Below are 27279 nucleotides of genomic sequence, written 5' to 3' on the forward strand. Positions count from 1 at the left end.
CTCTTGCTCTCATAGTCATACCCTTTCCTTTGTAGGTGACTCTGACAACATAGTTGGGTAAAACGGGAGCATGTACTTCAAGAAGGCCATAGTCCATGCCCTGACTTGGGTGGTGCACTGGAGGTGCCTGCTGCTCCTCATCTATCTCCTCAGAGCTGTCACCAACATCTAACTCTCTGTCTGAGTCTCTGTCAGTGCTCTTCCTTTTCTTGTGCTCAAGTCTATAATCCTCAGTTTCATCACCAGAAGAGGAGTTGCTATCACCATCACCACCCTCTCTGTACTATGGAGCACCCCTAGTGGCTCTAGAGGGTCTCCTGCTACTACCCTGCTCCTACTGACTAAATCTGGGATGCATGTCTTGCCTTGCCTTCTTGTGTTTCTCCAAAGCTGGATCATGCCTATGCTTAGACCTAGGCTTCTGTCTTCCGCTCATAGCTGATGTCCTATATCCAAAGATTTGCAAGGAATTTTAGATACATGCCCAAACGATAGCTTATTTTAGTTGAAATATAGAAATAAGAATAATTATCCTTTGCTTTGTAATCACCTTAACCAAACTAGGTCAAAAGGTTCACAAAACACAATAGACAATTAAACTTAGTCCTAAAAATCAACCACTGAGAGGATTGAAACAAGGGAGCAAAATATGCTCTGTTGTCCCATACCGAATAGGTATGAGCGGACAACAACCTTAACCGGGGTCCTTGGCTCAATCTTCAACCAATCCAAACTCTAGGCATTGCTTCTAGACAGGTAATATAGCATCTCTACCGAAGGAATTCCAAAATCATACCCTAACCGCTTAGATCGGATGAGGTCCGGGATTAGGGTACCTTGTGAGAGTGAATGAAGATACAATTGGAAATCCAAGTCCCAAAGTCTTCAATCTTGATGCAAATCTCCTCCGATCCAATCTCGCTCTCTTCCTTTTCATGGTGGAATCACTCGATCGCTAATATGGTGGAACAGAGGTGGCGGCGTCGGCTTGGAGGAGAGAAAAGAGAGATAGAGGATCAGGGCCGAAGGGGTACCAGCTGTTTTTATAGCCTTGCTCATACCGGACACGTCTGGTAGGCATACCGGATACGTTCGGTATTTGTGGGTTGACTGATCTTTTTCCAAATTTCATTCACTTAATTCAAATCCCCTTCTCTATCATTTCTTGATCCAAAAACATGTATGTCCTTGATCCAAATAAGGTGTAATTACTTTTCTTATCCAAATGCCATGAGTATCACTTCTCTTTTCCAAATATTTGACATACATAGATTTTGATTACTTGAGAGAGAGATTGTGAGACATAGTAGATTATGGACTTAAGAAAGCCATGTCATGTGTAATTAGCCAATCAAACAATAAAGGGGAGCTATAATTATCACATGACAAGGCTAGGTCACAAAGACCAAGATTCAAATAGTTTTTCAAATTCACACCACCTACATATGCTAGTAATGAGTTTTGAAAAAACATCTCTCCTATGTCACACAAATGTACATCTAACATATAAAGGGCCTTAGATGCACTTACAATGCATGTATATAAAAACATACCTTTGACTTGAGCCCACAAGAATACCACTAAGAAGATACATAGCATGATAATCTTTATGTTGACCTTAATTGCCAAATAATTATGCTAGATACAAAATCACTTTTTCTTCCAATGAACTACAAAGAGTGCTAGATAAATTTGTTAGTCCATAAGGTGCAAAATAGAAACTGAGCTCCCCCTAAATAAGTGCTTTAAGTAATTTAAATGACTTTTAACTAGCACTTTATTCTATTACGAATTTAGGAGTCAATTTTCTATTTTGAACCACAACCAAATAATTTTCCATATTTAAATTTGAGTTTAAGATATGCTCACAATCCACTTAGTTTTGATAAACCACAAGCTTCTGAGTAAATTAAGGATATATAAAAATATATGGATCAAAGACTTAGTTGCAATCCTATCATTGTTCTGGTTCCTGCAATACCAGACACGTCCGGTAGGTATACCAGATATGTCTGGAATACGTCGAACAGAAATACTTGCTTTCTGTCCCTGTCCATACCGGACATGTCCGATAGGTGCAAGACAGAAGCAAATAACACGTTGCTTGTGATTCTTCATTTTAGCGATAGTATTTATTTTATGCCCTGCATCTCAACAAATAAATTGCTCCACTAGAGAGCCATTAAAAGCATCATATGGCAAAATAAAATACTTTTCAATTAGCCACTTTCAATATTTCACAAATATGCCTATTTGTGAACTATTGAACACAAAACGAACAAGGTGGCTATCCTATAAGGTTTAGGTACTTGTTACCAATGGTGAGGATGAAATATATGATATATTCATTAAATTTTCTTTGGGTCAACCATATAAGAGATTATGATAAGAATTGGTTGATAGATTGAGTGAATATTATCAATTTGCTTGCTCAACCACCCCGAAGCCTTCATCTCATCACCAAGTACCTACATCATTAACCTAAGCACACTTTGGTACCCAACCTTTGTTGGGTCCTTTTGGATTAGTCAACAAATGCTTAGGCACCCAAATGGCTTTAGCACTAGTTTGTGGTGAACACATCACCTTGCTAGTGCTAACTCCATTTGTGGTCTTCCTAAGCATATCATTATAAACAAATGTGTTCGGTTTAGGTGTGTTACCATTTGGGCATTCATAGCTTAAATGCCCCCTTTCTTCTACAAGCATAGCATATGCGACCTTTGTTTGCTCTATACTTGCTTTGCTTGTATGGACATCTATCAACCTTGTGGCTCATCTCATTGCATCCATAGAATCTTCTTGTTGCAACTTGGGCATCTTTTCTTGCCTCTTTGTACATTGGGCATTTCTTGGTAGGATGCCCCAATTTCTTGCTCATGAGACAAGTGCTTTGTCCATCACTTTTCTTTTGGTTGGTCAACTTGTTTGAGGCCTTTTGTTCGGTCACTTCACACTTGTCGGCCCAACTCTTATGTGGACACATGGCCCACTCATGTCCATATAATCCACAACCATAGCATAACCTTTTTCCATGTTTCTTGCTCTTGGTTGTGTAGACCTTGCTTGAGATGTGATTCTTTTGTTGGGTTTTGGAGGAAGCAAGGTTTGAACCCTTCTCAAGCTTCTTCACCATGTTATCACGGTTATCTTGAGAAGGTTGTGCTTTCTCCTTACCCTTCAACCGAATCACATCTTTCTTTAATCTTTCCACCTTTTCTTTGAGCCTATGTTTTCTATGAGATTTAGCTCAATCGAAGATTGGCTTGCTTGAGGAGCACATTCATTAGTACAAGAAATATTTAAATGAGATGGTGTACTAGTGAGTGAATGTGTGAGAGGTAGAGAAAATTTTACCGATGTGATCACAACCTCATGAGCCACCTCAAGCATGATGCTTGATTCTACTACTTCGTCATAAGAGCACTTTAGATGAATATAATTTGCTTATAGCACATTATACTTGCTTGATAGTTCATCTAGCCTTGCCGTGAGCTCAAAGTATTCCTTCTCTAGTTGTGAAACACTAGAAGAGGAGTTAGTAACTAAAGTATGCTCAATTGACAATTTTTCATACCTTTCACTTAGAGCCTTTAGTTCTTCCATCTTGGAAATAAGAAATAATTCTTGCTTTTGAAGTGATTGCTCTTACTTCTCAATCTCTTCTTCAAGCTCATCATTCTTTTCAACTATCTTCATGATGATGAACTTGTCTTTGCGGTTGAGATAATCAAGGTTGTAGTTGCCTTCAACTTCAGCATCATTCTCATCTTGATCATCTACGTGTGCTTTCTCCTTTTTTGATCTTTCTTGTTACTCTTTTTTTGCTTTTCTTGGCCATGAGACACAAGTGATGAGTATCATGAGATACTGAGGTTGACTCATCACTTGGTCTCCACCGGGCTTGAGCATCGTTGCAAATAGCTGCTTGCTGGTCTACTGCCTCGGCCATACTAGACACGTCTAGTATGTGCAGGCAGATAGCAAGTCATGCGCTGCTTGCACTTCTTGCTCTGGCTCGGCACTCTTGAGGTCTTGTGAGGCTTCTTCACTGCATGAAGACACAATGGACATACTTTCCATTGACTTGATCTCAAGTGCATCATCACATTTGAATTTCCCATATAAATCAGAAAGTCTATTCCAAATGAGATGAGTACTCTACGGAGGTGGTTGTCCATTAAAGATTGCCTCATCTTGAACCTCTGCACTCAATGTACTCAACATAACATTAATAGCTTGAGCATTGAGTTGCACGCATATCTCTTCCTCTTTTAACAAATTTTTGTAGTTGCTCCAATCAACTATAGAAAGAGATATGCTTGCATCCATAATATGCTCAACAAGAGGACTAATATCTCTAAAAGTATTGAGTACATGTATTGACCAAGGTAGAAAATTTGAACTATCATTTTGGAGAAGCACCGGCTCCAACTCGATAGGCGTCGACATCCTTTTCTCACGGCGGTGAAGCTTTAGGTGAGAACCTTGCTCTGATACCAATTGAAATGACCTAGGATACCGCCTAGAGGGGGTGAATAGGCGTTTCTGAAAATTAACACCTTTAAATGCGGAAACAATTAGTAAAGAGAGTTTCCAAAATGGAAACTACAAATTAAGTGTAGTACCACCCCTCACAAGTTAGCCACAGAGTAAACAAGGTATAAAGAATATATATAGAAGTTACAACCCTGCAATACAAAGTTAGAACAGAGAATGAATATATTCAGCACAGGCAGGAAATACCGGACGTCACCTTGGTACTCCATGACTTAGAACTTGACCGCCGTGTTGAATTTTCCAAAAGCAAGCGCAACACATTGCAAAGTTGCAAACAAGATCACAAGGGTTCGAAACCAGATGTGATTGGCCTTTTGGGATAGATGCAACGGTAATGGCGAGCTCAAGAAGATAGATCAATGAGGAGTAAGGCTAGGTCAGTGAGATCGGCTATAAGAGATAGCCGAACCAATCTTCCCCAACGGAGTCAGCAAAAAGTGTGTTGACGCTTAATTAGGTCAAACACTTGATAAGGAGCTAGATCGCTCGATGTAGGGCCTAGCCAATTTTGGGATCGGTCGGCGCCTAGGGGATGTCCACACCTAGACCTTGTGCCTCCAGCGATGAGCGCGATACGCAAGACACGTTGCCGGAGGAGCCTCGCTAGGAGCGCGATACACAAGACACGCCGGCGAGATCTCTTGAGACCCGAAACCCCACACACCCGGGAGGGACCCCGTCAGGGCGTGCGGCGGCTATGGGCTGCTCTAGCCGGCCTGGCTATGCTAGAGCTTCGCCGTTGTTGATCCACCATCCATGCAGCCCCGATGAAGAATGAGGAGAAGTAGAGGGGATGAGAGGGTAAAAGAGAGGTAGTAGATTGATTTGTTGTGTTTTGTGTCAATTGGATAGATGGGAACTCAATCAGCTATGTATCCCTTATTTTATAAGAGGTAGGGGTGGTCTTATCCCATAGAAAAACCAATGTGGTACTATTATCACGTCGCTTTATGAAGTTTTTCTTAGATTGGACCAAAACTATCATGGGCCTATTTAAATTGGCTTGGGCCCAATTTGAGTGTTAACATTCTCTTAATTAAATTGAGATTTTATCAAGGATCTTCAAAAAGTTGATTTCATGGTGCTCATTGTTAATCTATTGAAGGAAAATCCTAGGTATGTTTTCAAGACCTCATAGCACCTCAAAAATCTCAGCACAATGAACTTCAAGAATTTCACCAAAAGAGGAAAGAAAAGAGAGTTTTTAGAGAAAGAAACTTGAGACATAAGGGTTGGGCTTCAAGCCGTAATATGAACAAGTTTCAAAGGGTCCGAACATGAAAAATCCATGATCGTGCCAAAACCTCAACCAAATCAAATCGTGCCAAAACATCAACCAAATTAGCAGATAAAAATCCATGAAAATGGACTAAAAATCATAAAAAAAGAAATCTTGGATGCAAGAGGTAGAGATATGGATCGGAAGAACAAAACTGAATCAACAAACTTCAATAGAATCATGACAAATTCACCTAAACAAATCAGGTCTAACCTCCTCCCATCATCCTTCCACTAGAAATTGAAACACTAGATCAAGAGGATCTCAACTCTCTCTAACCTTGCATCCCTTTGCTTTGTGTACTTGGCTAACCTATAAAAAATGAAATTAAAGTTGCAAGAGATGCCTCTCCCAACCAATCATATCCATACATATATATAGGGTCGATGCAACAGACTAAAATACTCGTAGCACCTAATACTAGATACATACTCCAAGGAGCAAATCCGTCTAGATTGTTCTTTGTCCATTGGAGCAGATCCGACCACTTCGCAACTTCGCTTGTCTCGATGCAAGCTTTGTGATGGCTCACGTCCTTTGACTCAACACCCCTAACTTTGAGGCCAAAACTGAGAAACCCTTTGTTTCCATGGTTTTGAAGCCGAAACAACACACGATGTCGATGCTTGTATACTTCATCCTCTGTCTAGCAATCTCCATGTCCTTCACGATCCACACTTAACTCTGGTCTTGATCCTGCATTGACTTCAGTTAGTGTTGTTTTCATCCTTATGCACGACCTGTTGTTGTTGCTCTTGTGCTTGGTGTCGATCATCCGTGGTTCTCTAGGCCTTACTCCCTCCGTCCAAGCCCTCTTGGTCGCCCTTCACCTCCCGGGGTATAACATCACAAACCTTACTTAACCCTCACCACCATCGCCATCAAATCTCTCCAATGCCTGCACATACACAAAAGAGACACATTGCACCGCCACCACTTCACCTTCGGTTAGTTGTAAGCAAGACCAATTCAAACTGCAAGGACTTATTATCCATAACAGCCACTCATCATATATATCAAGGTTTTAAATAGCCGGCTAAGCCTCTTAGCTGCTGTCCTCGCCAACAGCTAAGGGCAACTATAGCGGGCTATAGCTGCGGCTAAGACATTTAACTGTTTTTACAAAAAATTGAAAAAAAAAATACACAGAACCATGTCACAAATATTTAATTATTAGCTTGAACAAGCAATCAAGCATAGATCCTACAATGTACAACTGATCTTTAAATTATAATGTGAACAATCAGTAAAACTAATTTCAAATGAGCAGCTTAGTAAAGAAGATATTTAATTATCTGAGTTGTTTTCACACAAAATTTACAGCCTGAGTGCCAATAGGGCTGCGATGGACGAATGGATTGGGTGAGGAAGGCTTTACTGGGCCGCATGGTCGATTTGCTGGCCCAACAACAGTTTAGCTGCAGCTAAATTATGGTTCATTTAGCGGCAATCTCCAGCTATCTCCGGCTATTAGCCTCTTGCTTTTCTTAGCGCTAAAAGTGATATATCTTAGCTTTAGTCTTGCCCAATAGCTATAGCCGGATATAGCTCCAACTATAGCCGGCTATTTAAAACTTTGATATATATTGACAAGAACCCGGCCATCTCAACCTTGTTATCTCTTCGTCCCTAATCCCTGCGGATGAGCTGGCCGGACAGTGGCAAGGCGGTAGGGTGGGGGTGGCGAGGGCGGAGGGCCGCGCACAGTCAGACAGACGACGGGCATGTTGCTCTACCCGCCCAATGATCTCTTTTGTTTAACCTGCTGCACTGCTCAACTCACTGGCAAACTGAGACGGTCTGCATGCATGTTGATCAGTTCATGTGCTGTGATGCATACACCAATATTTTTGTTGGTTGGCGCAGATCTCGAAGCGTGGTATTGACTTCACTCCTCTGATTCCCTGGCTACTGCTCTGCAATGTGTGGAGTACTAGGCACGCACATGCCCATCCACCTCTTGCTTCGCGTGCGCTAATTATATATACGCACCTGAGCCAGCTCGCTGTTTCATATGCTTGACTGCAGGTGCGGCCGCGCAGCCTGCCTGTTGATCGATCGATCCATCCATCAAGGGGTCCCGAGATGAGGAATCGGCCGTCGCTTCCGGCTCTCATTGCTCTCGCCATTCTTGTAGGCAGCTACTGCTGGGTGGCGACCTCGGCCGCCTCGCCGGCGGTGGAAGATGAGCTGCGCAGTGGAGCCGGCGGTCGGACGATGCGGCGGCGCGCGGCGTCGGTGATGGTGCCCATCACCATCCTCAAGTCCGCAGTCAGCGACGGAGCTGGTATGTATGCTGCTGCATGTTGCTCTTCTGATCTTGGGGATTGAGAGATAGAGGTCTGGATTGAGATCATATTCATATCTGCCATTTCGGTTGTTATAGTGCGGTGCGTGCCACGCCCGATGCGATTGCGACCCACTCCCACTTTTGTGTGTGTGTGTGCGGGGGGGGGGGGGGGGGGGGGGGGGGGGGGGGGGGTGTGGGGGTCAATGCGCGCTCTAGCTAGTCTCCATTTGTGACAAGCTATAGCTTTTGCTAGTTATTACTATCAGTTACAATCCAGATTTAAGCTGTTTCTTGTACTAATTGTAATCGTCTGAAGACTGCTTCTTTAGTTGGTAGTTTAAACTATAAGTTTCAGACGTTCAGTATTGCTGCTACTGGTGTTCTTTTGTCAATTTCCTATGTATCTGGTGAACAATGGCTCAGGAATTAACAAAGGAAATACAGTATATACCAGTAGATTAATGGGACCAATAAACTATGCATTATATGTAAAACTAATGCTGGAAATGTCAGATGGTATTGTCAGGTTTGCCCAAATTAACAAAGAGCATTTTAATTTTTAAGAACTAAAGATGTAACGCAGTGTGCATGGATGGAACGCCACCTGCTTACAACTTGGATCCTGGCTCCGGGGCAGGCAGCAAAAGCTGGATTGTGAACTTAGAGGTCAGTTAATATATACTCAGCTTGTTCGCTTGCTCGTAAACGATCGTAAATTTCCAGCCGGGAACAGTGTTTTTCTCTCACACCAAACCAGCCAGCAGTAAATAATCCACGATACGATACGGCCTCCCGAACAGGCTGACTACCATTTGAAATTTTGAAGCACATACGTAAGCTTAAACTATATATGGTTCATGTTGTTGTTGTTGTTGTTATTGAAAGATCCGGTTACCTGTCTGTGTATTAATAAGGAGTTTACAGAGTTGCAACCTTACATGCACGAGCGCGAACTCGCTCAACAGACTGCTGCGCGAGTTTAGAAGACTTAGAAGCTAATTACTCTCACTACATTATTTGCAATCATTAAGGACCTGAGACACTTCCCTCCAGCCATCAGCCATAAGGAGCATTCATCTCTAATCCCAGCAGCCACTGCTCTGACTGTCCTGCGTTCGGCTGAAAACCACAGCATTTCTTTGCTTCCAGATTTGCCATAGAGTTAGGATGGCTAGAGAGTGTGCAGGTTTTGTACCATTTTGGGTATGATTCATGTTGTTCTTATATATTAGTATTCATTAGTACTAATGTAAGAACTCCCCACTTTTATATATGATTCATGTTGTTCTTATTTTTATTTACATTTTCAAAGCTGTACTACTTTAGTTTCTTCATAAGTACACTAACGGACTAATAAGCTTATTATACATTTTTTATACATAATATGCCGGGCATGGACGCATGCAGGGAGGTGCATGGTGCAACAGCGCCAAGACATGCCAGCTTACCAAGAGCTCCGGCCGTGGCTCGTCGGACCACATGGATAAAGAGATCCCATTCACCGGCATCATGAGCAGCAGCAGCGCCGTCAATCCCGGTCTGCCTGTCCATCCACAGTTCCAACACCTCATCTTAGATTAATTAGCTTATCCGTCCATGTCCATTACTCATCATCTCCGATGCTGATATATATGTGCAGATTTCTACAATTGGAACCGAGTAAAGATTCGCTACTGCGACGGTGGATCTTTTGCCGGCGAGGCCTATGATAAGGTGCATACATACACATACCCAAAGAATATTACTACTCAGTAGAAGCATAGCTTTGTGAAAACGACTCTTAAAAGTGTAGTTTGTGATACGTACTTTTCAATCAGTGTAGTAGTTTGCAGACATTTTATTTTGCCATCTTCTAACTATGACTTTAACTAGTCGTATACGTTTTGCTTGAGTTAACTTGTAGGACACTGGGATTTATTTCCGAGGGCAGCGCATCTGGAACGCGGTCATCCGGCACCTCCTCTCCATTGGGATGGCCTCTGCTGATCAGGTACTGCTCACCGGCTGCTCCTCGGGGGGTCTGGCGGTGATCCTGCACTGCGACCAGTTACGCGCCTTCTTCCCGTCCGGCACCGCCGTCGTCAAGTGCATCTCCGACGGCGGCCTCTACCTCGACGCGTACGTACCTGTGCTGTGCTTTAAACCTCCCTTTCCTTCCATGCTCTGCATCACACACAAGAGGCAACTGAACTGACAGCAGGTTTTTGCCATGACTGCCGCGTGCAGCGTGGATGTCTCCGGGGGCCGCAGCCTGAGATCCTACTTCGGCGACATCGTGGCCATGCAAGGAATAGCTCAGAACCTGCCGCCGGCTTGCACCGCCCGTCTCGACGCCACCTCGGTGCGTGCCCTCGCTCCTCTCCTCTTTCACACACGTGCTATGTCCCCCTGCACGTAAATAAAGCGAGCAAATAAAGACAAGGTTGATGGAAAACGGCCACGTACACGTTGCCAATTGACTCGCTATAGGAATTTGATCCATCTCATGTACACGAACTTCAGAGAAATGAAGTGATGACTGCTCTGAAATCTCAATCTCATGTGGGTGCAGTGCTTCTTCCCACAAAACATAATCGACGGCATTACGACGCCACTGTTCCTGCTAAATGCTGCATACGACTTCATTCAGGTGAACATTAGTTTCGCTGTATGGAGCAGACACCCTAATTAAATAGACATATACTGTACTTACCTGCATTGGTCCGTCAGATTGTACTCAGCCTGGCGCCAGACAGAGCTGACCCAAGCGGCGCTTGGCGAGCCTGCAAGTCCAACCGCACGGCCTGCAGTGCATCCCAGATGAGTTTCCTGCAAGGTTAATCTGGGTATCCATATATAAGTTACTCTTCATCAGGAAATGATCTGAATGACTAGAGTGTTGTGACACATACCCGCACAAGTGCAGATTTCAGGGACCAGATGGTAGCATCCGTCAAAGGCTTCTCCAGTTCCAGGGGCAACGGGCTCTTCATAAGCTCCTGCTTCGCGCACTGCCAGTCCGAGCAGCTGGGCACCTGGAACACCAAACCAGGTGGCTCCCCAACCATTCAAAACAAGGTAACAGTTGACAATACACCAGATACTGGCTAGATACAAAAGAAACTCTCTTTCCGAGATGAAATTGTTGGATACTCATGTATTTTGATGTTCATGCACAGGGGATTGCGAAATCCGTTGGTGACTGGTACTTCGATAGAGCTGAAGTGAAGGCGATCGACTGCCGCTATCCCTGTGACAACACTTGCCACCATATCATATGAGAAGATCCACATTTTTATTTTGCATAGTGAAGAACATATACGCTTTCTCAGCAAAGTGTAAATCATATTGATTTGGGAATGCAATTGAATACAGCCATTAAAGGAACACTAACACAAGAAATAAATGGTAGTGACATGTTTCAGTAGATCATGGAGTGATTCTACAGCTGTTGTTTAGCATGTGATCCATTCAATGGAATAGCTATCTAGTATTATTCTAGTCAGTTGGCACTACCAGCAAATATTTTCTACTACTACTACATTCAGAATTCTGTGTACCTGCTCATGCTAATCCTGCAAACCTGAAGAATGGGGCTTTCAGTAATCAAGTGTCGATAAGAATGAATTACATTATTATACAAAACTGTGGGTTGAGGAGCAAAAACTCTTTCATTGTGCATGTCCTATTTCTGTACAACTCGTAAAATTGATGCTATCCATTCTATGAACAATAATATGCTGAGGCACAGGATCTGCTGATAACATCAATAGCTCAAGAAAAAAAAAATACACTGGAAAGCTGTGTCCCAGTATGAAGCTACCAAAATCAGCTGACTCACATCATGAAGTACATTTCTCATACGTATCGACCATCTTTGTACATGTGGAGACTGCAGCCACTGCAACTAAAAGCACCAGTAACATTTCTCACAGGAAGATCATGATGCAGCTTGGGCAGCACCAAGTTTGTTAGCTCCTTTGTCCAGTTTCTTTTTTGACACCTTCTTTTGGGATGCTTCCTCTTCTTGGTTCTTCACTACTGGTTTGAACTGTTGAAAAAGAAAGGGTAATTTTAGAAGAATCAGAATATATCTGAACTAAAGGATGTTGATGAGTCAGAACTGATGATATCAGTGCTAAGTAATAACAAAAATATGCATTTGAAAACTAAGATATGTCGGTTGCTTGTGTGAAGAAGCATGTGACCACTCAGGAGTCAGGATCATGATGCTTCACCAGTTCGCAGTGCAAGATAGTCCGATAGCTAAAACCTCAAATTATTTATTATGTAGGTCTAGTTTATCATACCAAGTCTTTGCATCATGCATGAACTACACAAAAGGGAACTGTCTGATGACTAAACATAAATCCTATCTTTCAAGGAAGTCAACTCCAAACTCAGTGGTTCAAATGATACTTAAAACGAAAATGTAGCATGAAAGAAGACTTTTTAGGACAGGTGGATGGACTTACCTGATATACAGAATAAATAACATTTCTCCTGATTTGAGCCATCATGTCTAAGAAAAGATTATATCCCTCAAGTTTATACTCAATAAGGGGATCTCGTTGGGCATAACCCCTTAAACCAACAGCTTGTTGGACAAACTTTAGTGCCTGCAGGTGTTCTTTCCACAGCCTATCAATATTGCTGAGAATTAGAAACCGCTCAGCTTCCTTCATCAATCCTGGAGCTTGCTTCTCCACAATTTCCTGACATACAAGTATAGAAGTTATGAAATGAGGAACTACATCTCACTATTTCTGGTGCTCCTGATATTTGGTTAATAGTTTATCAAAGCTGTTGTACTGTTCAAGTCTGAAATACCATTGTGAAGAAAATAACTTCTAATATTTTACCTGATTAGTTTCACGGTTTAAAACGGGGAAATGCATTTGGACATCCAAACACATGAATGGGTTGCTATTAATTTTAAGAAAAAAGTATGAATTATTATATTCAGACTTGTCACCACATGGCAGCTAGGTGGCGGACTCTGATTGGCTGGCTCACGGTGAACCGCTTGCAAAGCGAGCTGTAAGTGTGGCAAAGGGTAGAGCGTACGAGGATCTTTACCAACATTTGAGTACAAAGGAAGAAGAGAAGGATATTTATAGGATGGCTAGGGTTCGTGAGAGAAAGACAAGGGACTTCAACCAAGTTAAGTGCATTAAGGATGAAAGGGAGCATCTCTTAGTGAAGGAGGATGAGATCCGACATCGATGGCAAGAGTATTTTGACAAATTATTCAATGGTGAGAATACGGACACAACCTTTTAGTTGGATGACTCTTTTGATGACACCAATAGACGCTTTGTGCGGAGAATCAAAAAATCTGAGATCAGAGAGGCGTTGAAAAGGATGAGAGGTAAGGCGATGGGACCGGATGGTATCACAATCGAGGTGTGGAGATGTCTCAGGGACATAGCTATAGTATGGCTAACCAAGCTATTTAACCATATTTTTCGATCGAACAAGATGCCTGACGAGTGGAGGAGAAGTATATTGGTACTGATCTACAAGAATAAAGGGGATATTCAAAGTTGTACTAATTACCGGGGAATTAAGTTGATGAACCATACTATGAAGCTATGAGAGAGTTATCGAGCATCGCTTGAGAGCAATAACGCGGGTCTCTATGAACCAATTTGGTTTCATGCCCGGAAGGTCAACCATGGAAGTCATTTTCTTAATAAGACAAGTTACGGAGCGATATAGGGAGAAGAAAGACCTACACATGGTTTTTATTGATTTGGAGAAGGCTTATGATAAAATATCAAGGAATGTTATGTGGTAGGCTTTGGACAAACATAAAGTCCCAACGAAGTACGTCGGGCTCATTAAGGACATGTACAACAATGTTGCGACTAGTGTTCGAACAAGTGATGGAGACACGGATGACTTCCCGATTAGGATAGGACTACATCAAGGGTCAACTTTGAGCCCTTATCTGTTTGCCTTAGTGATGGATGAGGTCACAAGGGACATACAAGGGGACATCCCTTGGTGTATGTTTTTCATAGACGATGTAGTGCTAGTTGATGAAAGCCGGACAGGAGTGAATCAGAAACTGGAGTTATGGCGGGAGACTTTGGAGTCCAAAGGTTTTAGAGGTTTTAGACTCAGTAGAACTAAAACTGAGTATATGAGATGTGACTTCGGCACTACTACTCGGAAGGAGAAAGATATTAGTTTGGAAGGTAAAATAGTGTCTAGGAAGGATACCTTTCGATATTTAGGATCAATGCTACAGAGAGACGGGGATATTGATGAAGATGTTAGCCATAGAATCAAAGCAGGGTGGATGAAGTGGCGCCAAGCATCTGGTGTCCTATGTGACAAAAGGGTACCACAGAAGCTAAAAGGCAAGTTTTATAGAATGACGATTAGACCTGCTATGTTGTATGGTGCAGAATGTTGGCCTACGAAAAGACGACATGTTCAACAGATAAGTGCCGCGAAAATGCGTATGTTGCATTGGATTTGCGGTCATACAAGAAAGGATCGAGTTCGGAACGATGATATACGTGATAGATTAGGGGTAGCACCAATTGAAGAAAAGCTTGTCCAACACCGGTTGAGATGGTTTGGACATGTCCAACGGAGACCTCCAGAGGCACCGGTGCGTAGTGGAATGCTAAGGCAGGATAGTAACGTGAAGAGAGGCAGAGGAAGACCGAAGTTGACTTGGATAGAGGCAATAAAAGGAGACTTGAAAAGATGGAATATACCCAAAGACTTAGCCTTAGATTGCTTCTGCTAGGTTTCAACTCTAGCCTATCCCAACTTGTTTGGGACTTAAAGGCTTTGTTGTTGTTGTTGCTGTTATTGTTGTTGTTGTTGTAGTTGTTGTAGACTTGTCTTGCTGATAAGATGCACTTGTTATAAACAAGAATATACATTTCAGAATCAGACGACCTTTTTTCGTCATAGGCTCATAGCTCCTGCCAAGATGATCTACTGCTAAGATCTAGCTTTGCCTTCAGCTCAGATTTGGTTTTACCCCTACTAAGAACCACAGATAAATTGATAGGTGTAGTTCAAGTGTGAAATACCTACTCAGACTCTCTTTGTTTGTAAGAAATATTTGCATTAAACTTCTTATAATATTTTAACCATGTGAAAAAACGCTATCCATAAAAGCAAAAGGAGAAAAAACTAACAGTTTTTTGGAAGTAAGCTTCACGCCCTCGCTTATGGAGGTATTCCCACAAATCCTCATAGCTTGAGCTTTTGCCCTCCAACAATTCTGGTGTCAAGTCATCCAACAGATAGCAATACCTAGTAGAAAAGAAACAGAAACATTACAATTTTGGTGACAGTACATCAGTCAACAGATCCCAATTGACCAAATACACATGTATATGTACTAAAACTTACTGTTGGAGCTTAGCTATAAGTTTGCTCAGGTCCCAATTTTCCTTTGGAGTATCAGGGCCTATGTTAGCCTGCCAACGACAGAAGAATATTATAGCATCAGGACTTCAGAGAAATATAATGTTTTGTGTTCAGTTTTAATATTTAAGCGCAGCTGTCAGATGGTCACCATAACCAACCTCTAATATGTCGTCCATTGTCAATTCAGCGTATTCCACAATAAGTGACTCAAGACTGTCAGATGCAAGAGCACGTCTTCTTTCTGCATATACACGATCTCTCTGGCTATTCAATACCTCATCATACTCAAACAACTGCTTCCTGATGTCAAAAAAGTAGTTCTCAACTTTTCGTTGTGCTTCATCTAGAGCCCTTGTTAGCATTTTTGATTCGATAGGAAGATCTTCAACTCGGAATGCTTGCATCAGACCCTAGACAAGAAACCAAATGCTATTAGTTACAGATTTATTCTTGTCTGTCAAGAAATGTTGAAATCATATGGATAAGTCAGGCAAGGATATATCTGAGAGCAGCAGCTATTAGTACAAGTGATGCAGTAATTGCCAGACACGGTCCTGTAGGTATGCTTACACAAGTGTATTACAATAATTATAACAGGTAATTTGCTAAAAAGATAGAACTCAACCACAGGGAGAAGACATCCCTAGCTTTGTCTTAAGAGAGGGGAGTACCCAACCCTTTAGGGATGTACTCAAACAACCTGCAAGCACCAACCAAACTACCACTTGGTTCTCAACATTTTTGCTACAAAACATTTCTAGTTTATAGCTACTTAACTAGTAGAAGGATATAGTTCAACGCACTTGGACCCACTACTAGTAATGATGAGAGCATCACATTCTGTCCTTCAAAAAAAAAGTTGGTAGTGAATGGATTTGAGCACATTCTATTTCACTATTATGAACAAGGTATCTGCCATTATTTCAAAATATGACATGCAACTTGAGAACGACATCCAACTTTGTCAGAGGCATTTAGTAAGGTACAATCAATAAGTCATATCATTAAAATGATGGAGATACCAAAAGGGGATGTTTTTTTATGCAATACATTATTTTTATGTAGTCAAGCCATTGGTATTATTTCTCATGTAAACAGTTATAGAACTAGAGAAAATAATACAAACCTGTATCCTGTCACCACCAAAGATCCGGAAAATATTATCCTCGAGACTAAGAAAGAAGCGAGAGCTTCCAGGATCCCCTTGCCTTCCACTTCGACCACGGAGCTAAACCAGAAAGAGAAACCAACTCAATTATAACCATCCTCTGTCATGATCAAAGTAAAAAAGATATGTGCTAACTACTTCACTGTTGGCTTTGCAGAATGCAGACACTCCAAACATGTATCATGGACTTTGGCATGAAACAACATTTTTCTAAGGCTAGACTTGTTAAATTTAGTTTGGGACAAACTAGCAATTCACCCATGCAACAAGCAGAAAAGATATCTCAGGTTCACCCCTGCATATTATATTAACAGCAATATCTTCAATAGTATATTACCTGATTGTCAATTCTGCGCGATTCATGGCGCTCTGTCCCTACTACGTGAAGCCCACCTGCTGTAATGACCTGAATAAAATTGATCATGTGAACACCACGCTACACAGAATAGCAACAGATAGAGCTATCAATGTTTCTTTTATATGCAATATAACCTTCTTCTTTTCCTCCTCAGTGTAAACTTTATATTCATCTGCTATCTTCATAAATGCATTTCTCAAATTTGCTATTACTTCATCACGTGTTGGTCCCTGAAATATAAAGAAACATAATTAAGTACTCAAGACACGAAAACTTTTATTCAGACTGCAATGTGGAACACCACTACACCAGTAGTCCCTGAAGTTGCATAGCTGTCTCACCCACACGAAAACTAATATTTGACCTCTCATGGTTGCTAAAATAGGCCTACCTTCTCACATGAGTAGGACAACCGCTCTTCTGCTTCCAGTTCAGTTAATGATTTCTCTCCCCATTCTTTGACAGCCATTTCAACTGTATCTTTGACGGATGATAACGTTTCTTTTGAAAGTTCACATGGGAACAAGCTTTCGTTCATCTGAAGGCAAAATAAGTGCAGTAAGTCATTAGATAAATTTATATCACAAGTTAAATCATAATACATCTACCCGATGCAAGTCCCAGAATCTCGAGACCATCAGTTGTTGATCATATCACTACTAAACCTATAGCCAGTTATGTACCTTCCATGTCTTTCTTGGTGGCATCTGCTTTTTGGATACAATAACACCATCTATTGGATTGACGACTCTGCAGCATTCAGAATAAAAAGAGCCTATAAGAACAGCTGAACAACATTTACGCTACATAAACACAGGGGAAAATGTCTCTTTCGGAATCCTAGGCATCCCATAGAAGTTTGTTGCAAAGACAAGGTAGTTCCATTGCAACTTATTATTTATTCAAGATAATGAAGATTCTGTAGTAGCGTTGAATGCTTGATTAAAAGAGAAACAACCCCCTCCTCTTAAAAAACACTCTCTCTAAGATCAAGGATGTAGATCACAACTCAATCTTTATCAACAAAAGTAAAAACTAACTTATTTAGAAATAGGCATAAACTAACATTTTAGGATTGTTGATACAGCACTGTGGATACAGTACCAAACTGCTGTTCATGTCAATCGACTCTAATTTAACTTCTCCTAATTCATTGCAAATACCAGGCACATGAAGAACCAGCTGATGAAAAGTCGCAGTGGTAGAATCAGTCATTTCGATCCTGCCAATGAGCGTCCCAGGTTCAACATTCATTGCCATGAGCATTCGAGCCTCCCAAGCTTTGACGGTCCTGCCGGTGAGCATTCGAGGCCCATGCTTGAGCGTCTCACCAGGGGTTGTCCACAAAAAAAAAATTATATATTGCCTCTCATGTGTGAAGAACAAGGGGAATGTGACATCCCATTTGCCTGAGGAGCCTTGTACCTCTGTCATTATCACTAGGTACACAATCCTAACTGTGTGTACTGTGTAGGTCTGAGTATGTGCATGGACATGGAGCGGGAGAGGGGGGGAGGGGGTGCATGTGAGGTTGAAGTTAGAACCTGTTCAGATACAACTGCACCCCATAGAGAGGCATCAAAAGAACCAGTTCATGAATCAAACATGCATTTTTCCCCCAAAACTACAACCATGTATTCAAAGCACTGTAAAATATTATTTGGAATTCTGATAAGGAAAATTAGTACCTTGGCATAAGGATCTCACGCAACTTCAACCTGGCCATGAATTCTGCATTGCCACCAAGGATAATATCAGTTCCACGTCCCGCCATATTGGTGGCAATTGTCACAGCACCAAGGCGTCCACTCTGAGCTACAATCTCTGCCTCCCTCTCAACATTCTCTGGCTTAGCATTCAGGACCTTCAATAGAAATTACAAGAAAATTTTGACAGTTTTAGCACCTTAGGAAATGAGAAACTGATGTTGCAACTTTCAAACATGTTAGTAGGTCACAGCTAGATTTCCGTCAAATAGATAATTTTCTATTATTTTCATTGGTTCCTTTCTGTGAAAGAATGAAACTAATTTATTCAAAAACATAAAATAAATTACATAGTTACAAGTGCAGAACAGAGTAGCGCGCTGAATGGTAATAAACTATCTGTGGAGTCAAGAAAGAAATTTGTTCAGGAGACAAATGTTACTGAGTTAATTCTGTTGTGTTGCCTCATGTACATAAAAATATTAAATTAAAGTTAATCATTTCACACAAGAACAGGATTTTGGTCAAGTATCAACATTTTTTCTCTGTGAGCACTGTGCACAAATAACAGCATTCCTGAGTGGAAAAAAGGAGGATCTACTATTGTTAATGAAAAACTAACAGGAATACCTCGTGAGGAATCCCAGCTTCACGCAATTGCTCTGATAAAGATTCACTTTGCTCAACACTGGTGGTACCAACAAGCACAGGACGGCCAACTTTATTCATTCTTGATATCTCCACAAGAACAGCACGCCATTTTCCATTTGTTGCTCTAAAAACAACGTCTGACTCATCCTGCAAAGAAAGAAGCAAAATCAAAGTTTTGGCAGAAAATGGGATGAAATAGAAGGGCAGATCTTTCACAGTTACAACAGAGTGCAAGTACCTTCCGTATCATTGGCTTGTTTGTTGGAACAACAGTAACTTTAAGTTTATATATGCTCTCAAACTCTTGGGTCTCTGTAGCTGCAGTTCCAGTCATGCCACAGAGTTTGGGAAACTGTCACAAAATTCTGTTAATTTCTTGACAAAGTAATAGATTTGAACATAAAACAAAGATAAGATTAGGAGGAAGCTGTTCATCCAGCACACTGAGCCATTTATTTATTTATTAATCTCTACCACTATCAACCAAAATGCTCAACAAGGATTACTGGCCATTAGCATTAAAAAGCACCAGAAATGGTTTAGTTGGTGGATTAGTCTGTTTTCCAGTAATTTTTAAGCATCAGAAGCTCCAGACAGAACAGTTTGCCACTTGCCTGAAGAAAGAAGTTTTGGTAACTTATTGATGCGAGTGTTATGGTTTCATTTTGTATAGATACACCTTCTTTTGCTTCAATTGCTTGATGGAGACCATCACTCCATCGCCTGCCCTGCCAAAAGCATCAAAACCTCAAATGTGAAAACTAGAATAATGAGATTCCTACTCAAACATCTGTCTTCATGCTACAAAAAATGATGTGGACAAAAAAGCCATCCAGGGCATACAACAGGATAGCATTTAAAAATTCATCATGTGCCTCTCCCCCTCTTACTTTCATTCCTTCTTATGTTCATATACCGTGTATGAATGTTAACATTTATGAACTGCAAGTTTGCTAATACACATGCCTCTGCACAAAACTTGGTATGTGTGAACCTTGGTCAGAATGCACTTGCATTAATTAGTTCAAGTATACAAGTCAAGGTTTGACATAAAAACCAACCAGAAAACTATTACCTTACATGTATCACTGAGCATAGTGTCATCCATTTACTATAAGGCAAAGGTATGTACTAACTGTTTTAGGATTTTAGATCCTATGGACAGTAACATGTCTTGTGCTACTGAGAATAATGATAAAATATACTCACCGGCATAACTCTGCCAGTAAACTCATCTACAATAAGCACTTCCTTGCTACGAACAATGTAATTGACATCTTTAAGGAAGAGCTCCTTAGCCTTGATTGCATTTAGAACATACGAAGCCCACTGTTCACGAGGATCATATAGATCATTTATGTCCAGTATTTCTTCAGCATCAGCGTAACCTTCTTCTGTAAGTAAAACATTTCTTTGCTTTTCATCCACCTGAAGAAATATAGTCATTTTTAGATGGCAATTTATATTAAGTTAATTGAAGAAACAAATAAACAAAATTATGGCTAGGTGATAGACACATATTAGTACTACTATATGTTTTATAATTCTAGAAAATGGCAATAGAATATTTGAGATGTAATTTTTTATCTCAAAACAGAAGGGCGAATACAAGTTTCAGAAATCAGGAGGCTAGAATACATTGAGCGTGAGGGCATACTTTATTGTATAATCAACCCATAATAGCAGATCAAATATCCATACAGAAGCTTATTGCTCACCGTGTAATGAATGTCTCGCTCAAAAGCGTCAGCTATTTTTGCTGCTTTGTAATACCGGTCGCTTGGCTTTTCAGCTAGGCCTGATATTATAAGAGGTGTTCTTGCTTCATCAATAAGGATTGAATCAACTTCATCTATCACACAGTAATTGAAGTTCCTCAAAACAAGTTCGTCTACAGTCTGCAATAATGAAGACTCAGCCAATTGCAGGAGATGCAATGATCCATGAGGATAATAACACTTGGATATTACTCCCTCAGTTCCAAATTATAAGACGTTCTGGCTTTTCTAGATTCGTAACTTTTACTATGTATCTAGACATAATGTATATAGAAAAGCCAGAACGACTTACAATTTGGAACGGAGGGAGCAACTAATAACAAAGTCTTTCCAACATAAGAAATGCATACCATTGCAAGGTTATCTCTTAGATAATCAAAACCAAGCTCACTGTTTGTGACATAAGTAATATCGCATGAGTAATTTTCCCTCCTTTGCTCGGGTGTCATGTTCTCTGTCAAAATAAAAACTCTGTTTAACAAACTATCACTAGCAACTAAGAAACAGAACCTATAAATAATGCCTGCACAAAGAAAAAATAATCAAAATGCTAGTTGGGCTAGGACTGTAGGACACATGAAACTGCGGCGTGATAAGGCATGGAAGCATATGCTATAACTCAGAATGGTAATGGCCAGCTAAACATTCATAGTAGGAGCTGTCAGTTTATTCATGGTTCAGTAGTTCAGCAAGCCATCCTCTTAGGCATATGTAATATTATTTTCAGATACATATCAGTATTTTCATAAATCATTCAAGTGCAAGTGCTAGAGCTAAAATTGGTAAATAAGGGGCCAATTAATATTTTCAATATTAATGTGGAAACTGGAGAATATGCGCAACTGGAGACGGCACAGCCAACAGGAATGAATAATGTGATGTGATGACATACGTTGAATTAAGCCAACCTGCAGTCCTAGAAATCGGGGAACTTGACCAACCCACTCACAATCACGTCTTGCAAGATAATCATTTACAGTGACAACATGCACTCCTTTCCCACTCAAAGCATTTAAGTATGCTGGCAGAATGGCCACAAGAGTCTTCCCCTCTCCAGTCTTCATTTCTGCAATCTCCCCCTTGTGCAGAACCATGCCACCAATCAACTGCACATCAAAGGGACGGAGGCCTAGAACTCTCTTGGAAGCCTCCCTCACATAGCAAATGCTTCCTGCAAAATGATGACAAAGATTCCACCTTGAGAAGTTGAGATATCATTCTACAGGAGTCATGATTAACATATTTAGATCATCTTAAAGTGGATAATGAAAAGGAACAATGAGTTGGTCTACTTATTTATCTCATGGTATACCATAGATTCTTTTATAATTTTGATGAAGGATTTCAATTCTTGCTTCGTTCACTAATTGTACATACACTCCGGACAGTGAATTGATTCTTCTCAGATGAAGCTCCAAAATTATACATGTTAAGCATTATCTAAATGCAAAACGGAATTTTTACATCCTTGTTCCTATTATCTCCAATCTGATCCGAGAATAAATTGAAGGTGAACTTGTTTTCATCCTAATATACTATAGTCACTCAGATAATCAAATTAAAATGTTTCTTATAGTAAATAGAAGGCTATGGTTTTCCTAGTTCTTCCTCGAAACACTATTCGCATGATCACAGACTGTAACATCTTAGTGTAGTCACTAGTAAAGTCCATTTTAGATTCGACGTTCGACACATTGTACTGAAAGCATACGAGTGCCCGTTATATTTGGGTACGTACGGGGAGAAGGGAATCCAGGGATTCCCCAGAGCGAGCACGGTCCTGGAGCGCGGCGGTGCGTGCGCGCAAGTCGGCGTCTGAGAGCGCGGAGACCTCGGGCTCCATGGAGTTGATGCGCGCCACGGTGTCGGCGTACTTCTTCCGCGTGGCCTCCCCGTCGTCGCGGCCGCCCCCGCCGAATACGCTGCCCAGCAGGCCCCCCACGCGCGCCACGTGGGAGCCACCTTCTCGCCGCCCCTGCATACCCGGGCTGCGCCGGCTGGGGCGGAACCGAGCCCGGCAGCCGCCGCAGCCCCCAGCGAGAGGAGACGAGGAGAGGCCCGTGGCGGACAAAGTGTGGGGAAAGCGCAGCGCATGGGTAGCAGCGGCTGCGGTGGCCGCCGAGGCGTGAGGCGCCATGGCCATGGGCATGAGCGTGCGCTTGATGGCTTCCTCCGGCTCCTCGTGTGGTGGTGGTGCCGGCGCGCACGGCGACAAGCCGCCGCGTGCTTCTGGGTGGTGGGCAACGGCTGTGGCGTGGCTGTGGAGTGTGGATGGAGGTGAAGGAGACGATGGATAAAGGAACTGGGTGGGCCGTCGACGGAGCCCAAAAAAAAAATCTACCAGCGTACTATGGGCTCGTTCCAAAAAGTGGATGAATGGACCAAGCAAAACTGGCCCTTGTTTCAAAAATGCTAACAGAATGGATTTTTTTAAGCCTCTCGGTACCGTTGTAGCATCTGTTTATAATAAATAGAATGGAATTGGTAGCATATCTCCTTCTCCTTATTAGGCCTTGTTTAGTTCCAAAAATTTTTTCTAAAAAATGCTATAGTAGTCATCACATCGAATCTTGCTGCATGGAGCATTAAATGTAGACGAAAAAACTAATTACACAGCTTGGTTGGAAATCACGAGACGAATGTTTTGAGCCTAATTAGTCCATGATTGAATACTAATTGCCAAATAAAAACAAAAAATGCTACAGTAGCCAAATTCGCAAATTTCACCCAACTAAACACAGCCTTACATTATACAACTACCGTTTCTTACGACAATCGTCGGTGCGCCCCTCCATACCGCGCGCAGTAAAAATGGAAGGTCATCCCAATCTCCACCCGGCGCTCCGTGATCCTCCCCAGATTGGCCCTCCCCGCGCCCCCTCCCCCCAATCTCCACCCGTCGCCTCCTCCCTCGAACGCTCGCCTCCTCGCCAAGGTCGCCCCCACGCTCGCTTTTTTCCCCGTTCGGCCGTGGCAGCGGGCGACGGAGCAGTCCTCCAGTCGGAGCGGACGTCGTGGCAGCGGAGGCGACGTACCGTCCTGGCAGCGGCAATGGCGGCTGTGCCGGAGGCGATGTACCGTCCCGACGGCGGAGGTGGCGCGGCATCCTGGTGGCTTTAGGCGGCGCAGCATCCCTGTGGCGCAGGCGACGCGACGTCTCGGTGGCGGAGGCCGCGAGGCATCCCGACGGCGCAGGCGACGCGATGTCCAGCGGCGCAGACGGTCCGTGTGCTCATCCTCCCGTCCAAGTTGGAAAGCTTCACGATTAGATGTTTGCTCCCCTATATGCTTTGTTTGATCTGATTAGATGTTTTACACGATTTTGATGTCTATTTGGATTGCAGCGAGATTGCATTGGTCCAACGGAGCATCATGTTGCCATTGACTTCTAAGCCCTCCTCAGGTATTAACAAATGCCTTCAACAGATCCGTTTTGCCCTTTTCTTTCCAATACCTGTATATCGAATGGGGTTCTCCTTAAATTCAGTGATCACAAATTAAGCCTGCAGCTTGTGATCAACATATACCACGATAAAAAGCTTGTGATCATAACCCTTGGTTTTGTTTATTTGATGAACTAGCAACAGTCAGTCTTATAAACTGAAACTAATTTTTTCTTCCTCAGTCATTTTTCTTATTCTCTGAATCTTGCTAGCAAAATTAGCCAACACTTCTCTTGTCCTAAGGTTATATGATGTAAATTTAATTTTCCATTGTGGGATGTATAATCTGGCCTATGTTAGCGAAGAAACATTTGTTTCCACGTTCATGCAGCGCACATTTGGTCTGGCAATGTATGGTTATTGGTGTCACTTGCCTTCAGTGTTCTGATCCCAATTTTGTCTCTAATTCAAAGATGGAAGTGCGCATTTCGGAATCCATACAATATTCCAATATCTATCGTCTATTTTGTAACTTTATTTTTTTATTCTGAAGGGTTAAGAACGAGGCTTGAGTCTGCATATTTGTACTAAGTCCAGTACTGGTCACTGCAGTTGAAGGTTACTTTGATGTATATATTAACTACTGCCATTGAGTCCAGGTTTCTCTATTTTTACTACTACCATTGAAGTCAAATCAGGTTGTAATGTGTATATTGACTTTGGTTCCTTTGTTTGAGATGGAGTACCTTCTGTGTACACGTTGCCAATTTGTTTGAGATGGAGTACATGTTTATACATTCTCCTGTTGGTAAAGAACAAGGTAGAATAAATGTACTCCTTTTCACTTTTAGACTACATATGTTTCCTATATTTGATGATGGATTAGCAATTGGTGAACTGCTACAGTACTCATTGCAGGGAATTGAGAAGGTTGCTGAAAGAGATCTTACCGAACTTATTCTTATGGTCATATGGAATTGACTTGATGGTGCATGACGTGAATGAAATATCTGGACAAGCATAGGCTAAGAGAAGTTGAATCAACAATCAAGGTTTGTGGTATAATTTTCTTTAAGGCTATTGAGTGAGATTTTTCTTTTTGGAAATTGGGAGAGTGGAGATAAACTTTTGGATGTAGATTTCCGTTGATGAGTACTGATTATCTGCTTTACTGGCAGTGAATATATGGATGCAATGTTATCTCACATTGTAGGTAAAGGACAAGGCTTGTTTCTTTTTGGGTGCTTCAGTGCTTTTCTACTCTTCTGATAATCTAAATATCTGCTCCTCCTAGAAACCATCTTCTATGAGCTCTCTGATTTTCCCCAAATTAATTTAGTTCATAATATAGGTTTTGCACAATGAGAGATCCTGTTGTATAGATATGTATGTATTTTGTAAGCCTATTTTATGTGTTAGTTTTCCCATTGCTCTGAGCTATCCCATTGGAACAGAATGGTGCTAGTCTCTCATTACATTTGTTCAACTGAATAGACAAGAACAACAACCCATCTTGCAAACAGATGAAAGTGAATCACCAAGCAAGAAGTTACAATAAAGAATACTGGAAACCATATTCCTCACATGGGAAGCAAAATTAGAAAGAAGCAATTATTTTCAGCACATGGTGAAACCCGCACATGCTGAGAGTGAGATGATACAAGGAACAACTATAGATCACCAGGTACGTCCTGTGATCCACCGACGAGTAAATATGTTGGCGGCAGGAACCAATCCGACGACCGCCGCCGCTCCCTGGCCAGGCCACAGCCGGCCCTGTCCGACACCCCTGGTCGGCCAGTAGCTAGCCCCATCCAGCTACAGCTAGCCAGCGACTGGCCAAAACCATAAACCCAGGGCCAGGCAGCCACGGCCGGCTAAACCACATCCGGGCCTAGCCAGGCCACAGCCGGCACTGGCCTACACCCCCGGGCGGCCAGCAATGTATAAGTCTTGGGTATATGTTTTTCTGTATATGATATAGCTTTCTGTTCTGCTCAGTTAACTCTTGTGGTCTATGAAAATGATAACTTCAGGTAGTTTTGGATGTGGGTTGTGGCACTGGTGTTCTTGTAGATGCGAATTACTTTCATCATGTCAACTTTTTTAAATGATCAAAGTTATCCTGGTAGCTGTTTCAACGCACTGAATTTATAATTCATACTCACAAACTGAATTTTCAATATACACAGTCTAGTTCAGCCGCACTAAAACACAGTGCAATAGCCAAACTGTACATGGCATTTATATATCATAATATCATAAACTTGTATGTAGTTCTAGATAGTAAACTTAGAGTTTTGCAGGGAACCTGAATCAGCATAGTTGTAGAACACTATAGGTTGTTATATGCTTTCTGACAACTATTTGACTGTCATCATCAAGTTGTTTCACTATAGGATTCCGACTTAAAAAACAATCCAGCTCTCAATCCATATATAGTGCCATTGTACAGTCCATTGATCTACTTTTCTAATAGTGCTCGATTACATCTCTCATTTGATTGAATATTGCCTGTCATGTGATAGAGGAATCATGATAAAATAGGAAGTAGAAAATTATTGTGCTATCCATATACACATTACATGTTTGCATGCACCAGCATACATGGCAACGAGCCTCTCCTAGCTCCCATGTATCTTGCTCCAAGGAAAGAGAATTAACACAGAAGGAAAGATAATTAAGACAAAAGGAAAGAGAGAGACTGCTATCAATCATCTGCTATA

At 41.7% G+C, this 27279-nt stretch overlaps 1 protein-coding gene, 1 long non-coding RNA gene and 1 pseudogene across 2 annotated transcripts; 2 read left to right on the plus strand and 1 right to left on the minus strand.

Annotated features, from left to right (window-relative positions):
* The first annotated feature begins 7445 nt into the window (after nt 1-7445).
* Nucleotides 7446-11908, plus strand: LOC136449912 (pectin acetylesterase 3-like). The gene is made up of 10 exons (XM_066450141.1): nt 7446-8126; nt 8713-8795; nt 9537-9666; nt 9769-9842; nt 10033-10247; nt 10356-10470; nt 10681-10758; nt 10839-10944; nt 11035-11186; nt 11288-11908. Exons 1-10 carry the CDS (start codon nt 7925-7927, stop codon nt 11387-11389), a joined length of 1257 nt encoding a protein of 418 aa, XP_066306238.1. The 5' UTR covers nt 7446-7924; the 3' UTR covers nt 11390-11908.
* Nucleotides 11715-23453, minus strand: LOC136449911 (protein translocase subunit SECA1, chloroplastic-like; annotated as a pseudogene).
* A 512-nt stretch (nt 23454-23965) lies between these two features.
* On the plus strand, nt 23966-26119 carry LOC136452109 (uncharacterized). Its single transcript, XR_010758749.1, has 3 exons — nt 23966-24392; nt 24515-25373; nt 25472-26119. It is a non-coding gene; the product is annotated as an uncharacterized lncRNA (long non-coding RNA).
* Nucleotides 26120-27279: the final 1160 nt, after the last annotated feature.

This window comes from Miscanthus floridulus, chromosome 5 (assembly GCF_019320115.1).
Source record: "Miscanthus floridulus cultivar M001 chromosome 5, ASM1932011v1, whole genome shotgun sequence".
Lineage (NCBI taxonomy): Eukaryota > Viridiplantae > Streptophyta > Magnoliopsida > Poales > Poaceae > Miscanthus > Miscanthus floridulus.

Excerpts from the sequence above, each read along its gene's own strand:
- LOC136449912 (XM_066450141.1), top strand. The coding sequence starts at position 7,925 with ATGAGGAATCGGCCGTCGCTTCCGGCTCTCATTGCTCTCGCCATTCTT. Across the intron at positions 8,796-9,536 it reads GCTGGATTGTGAACTTAGAG|GGAGGTGCATGGTGCAACAG; the intron begins GTCAGTTAATAT and ends GGACGCATGCAG. Across the intron at positions 10,248-10,355 it reads GGCGGCCTCTACCTCGACGC|CGTGGATGTCTCCGGGGGCC; the intron begins GTACGTACCTGT and ends TGCCGCGTGCAG.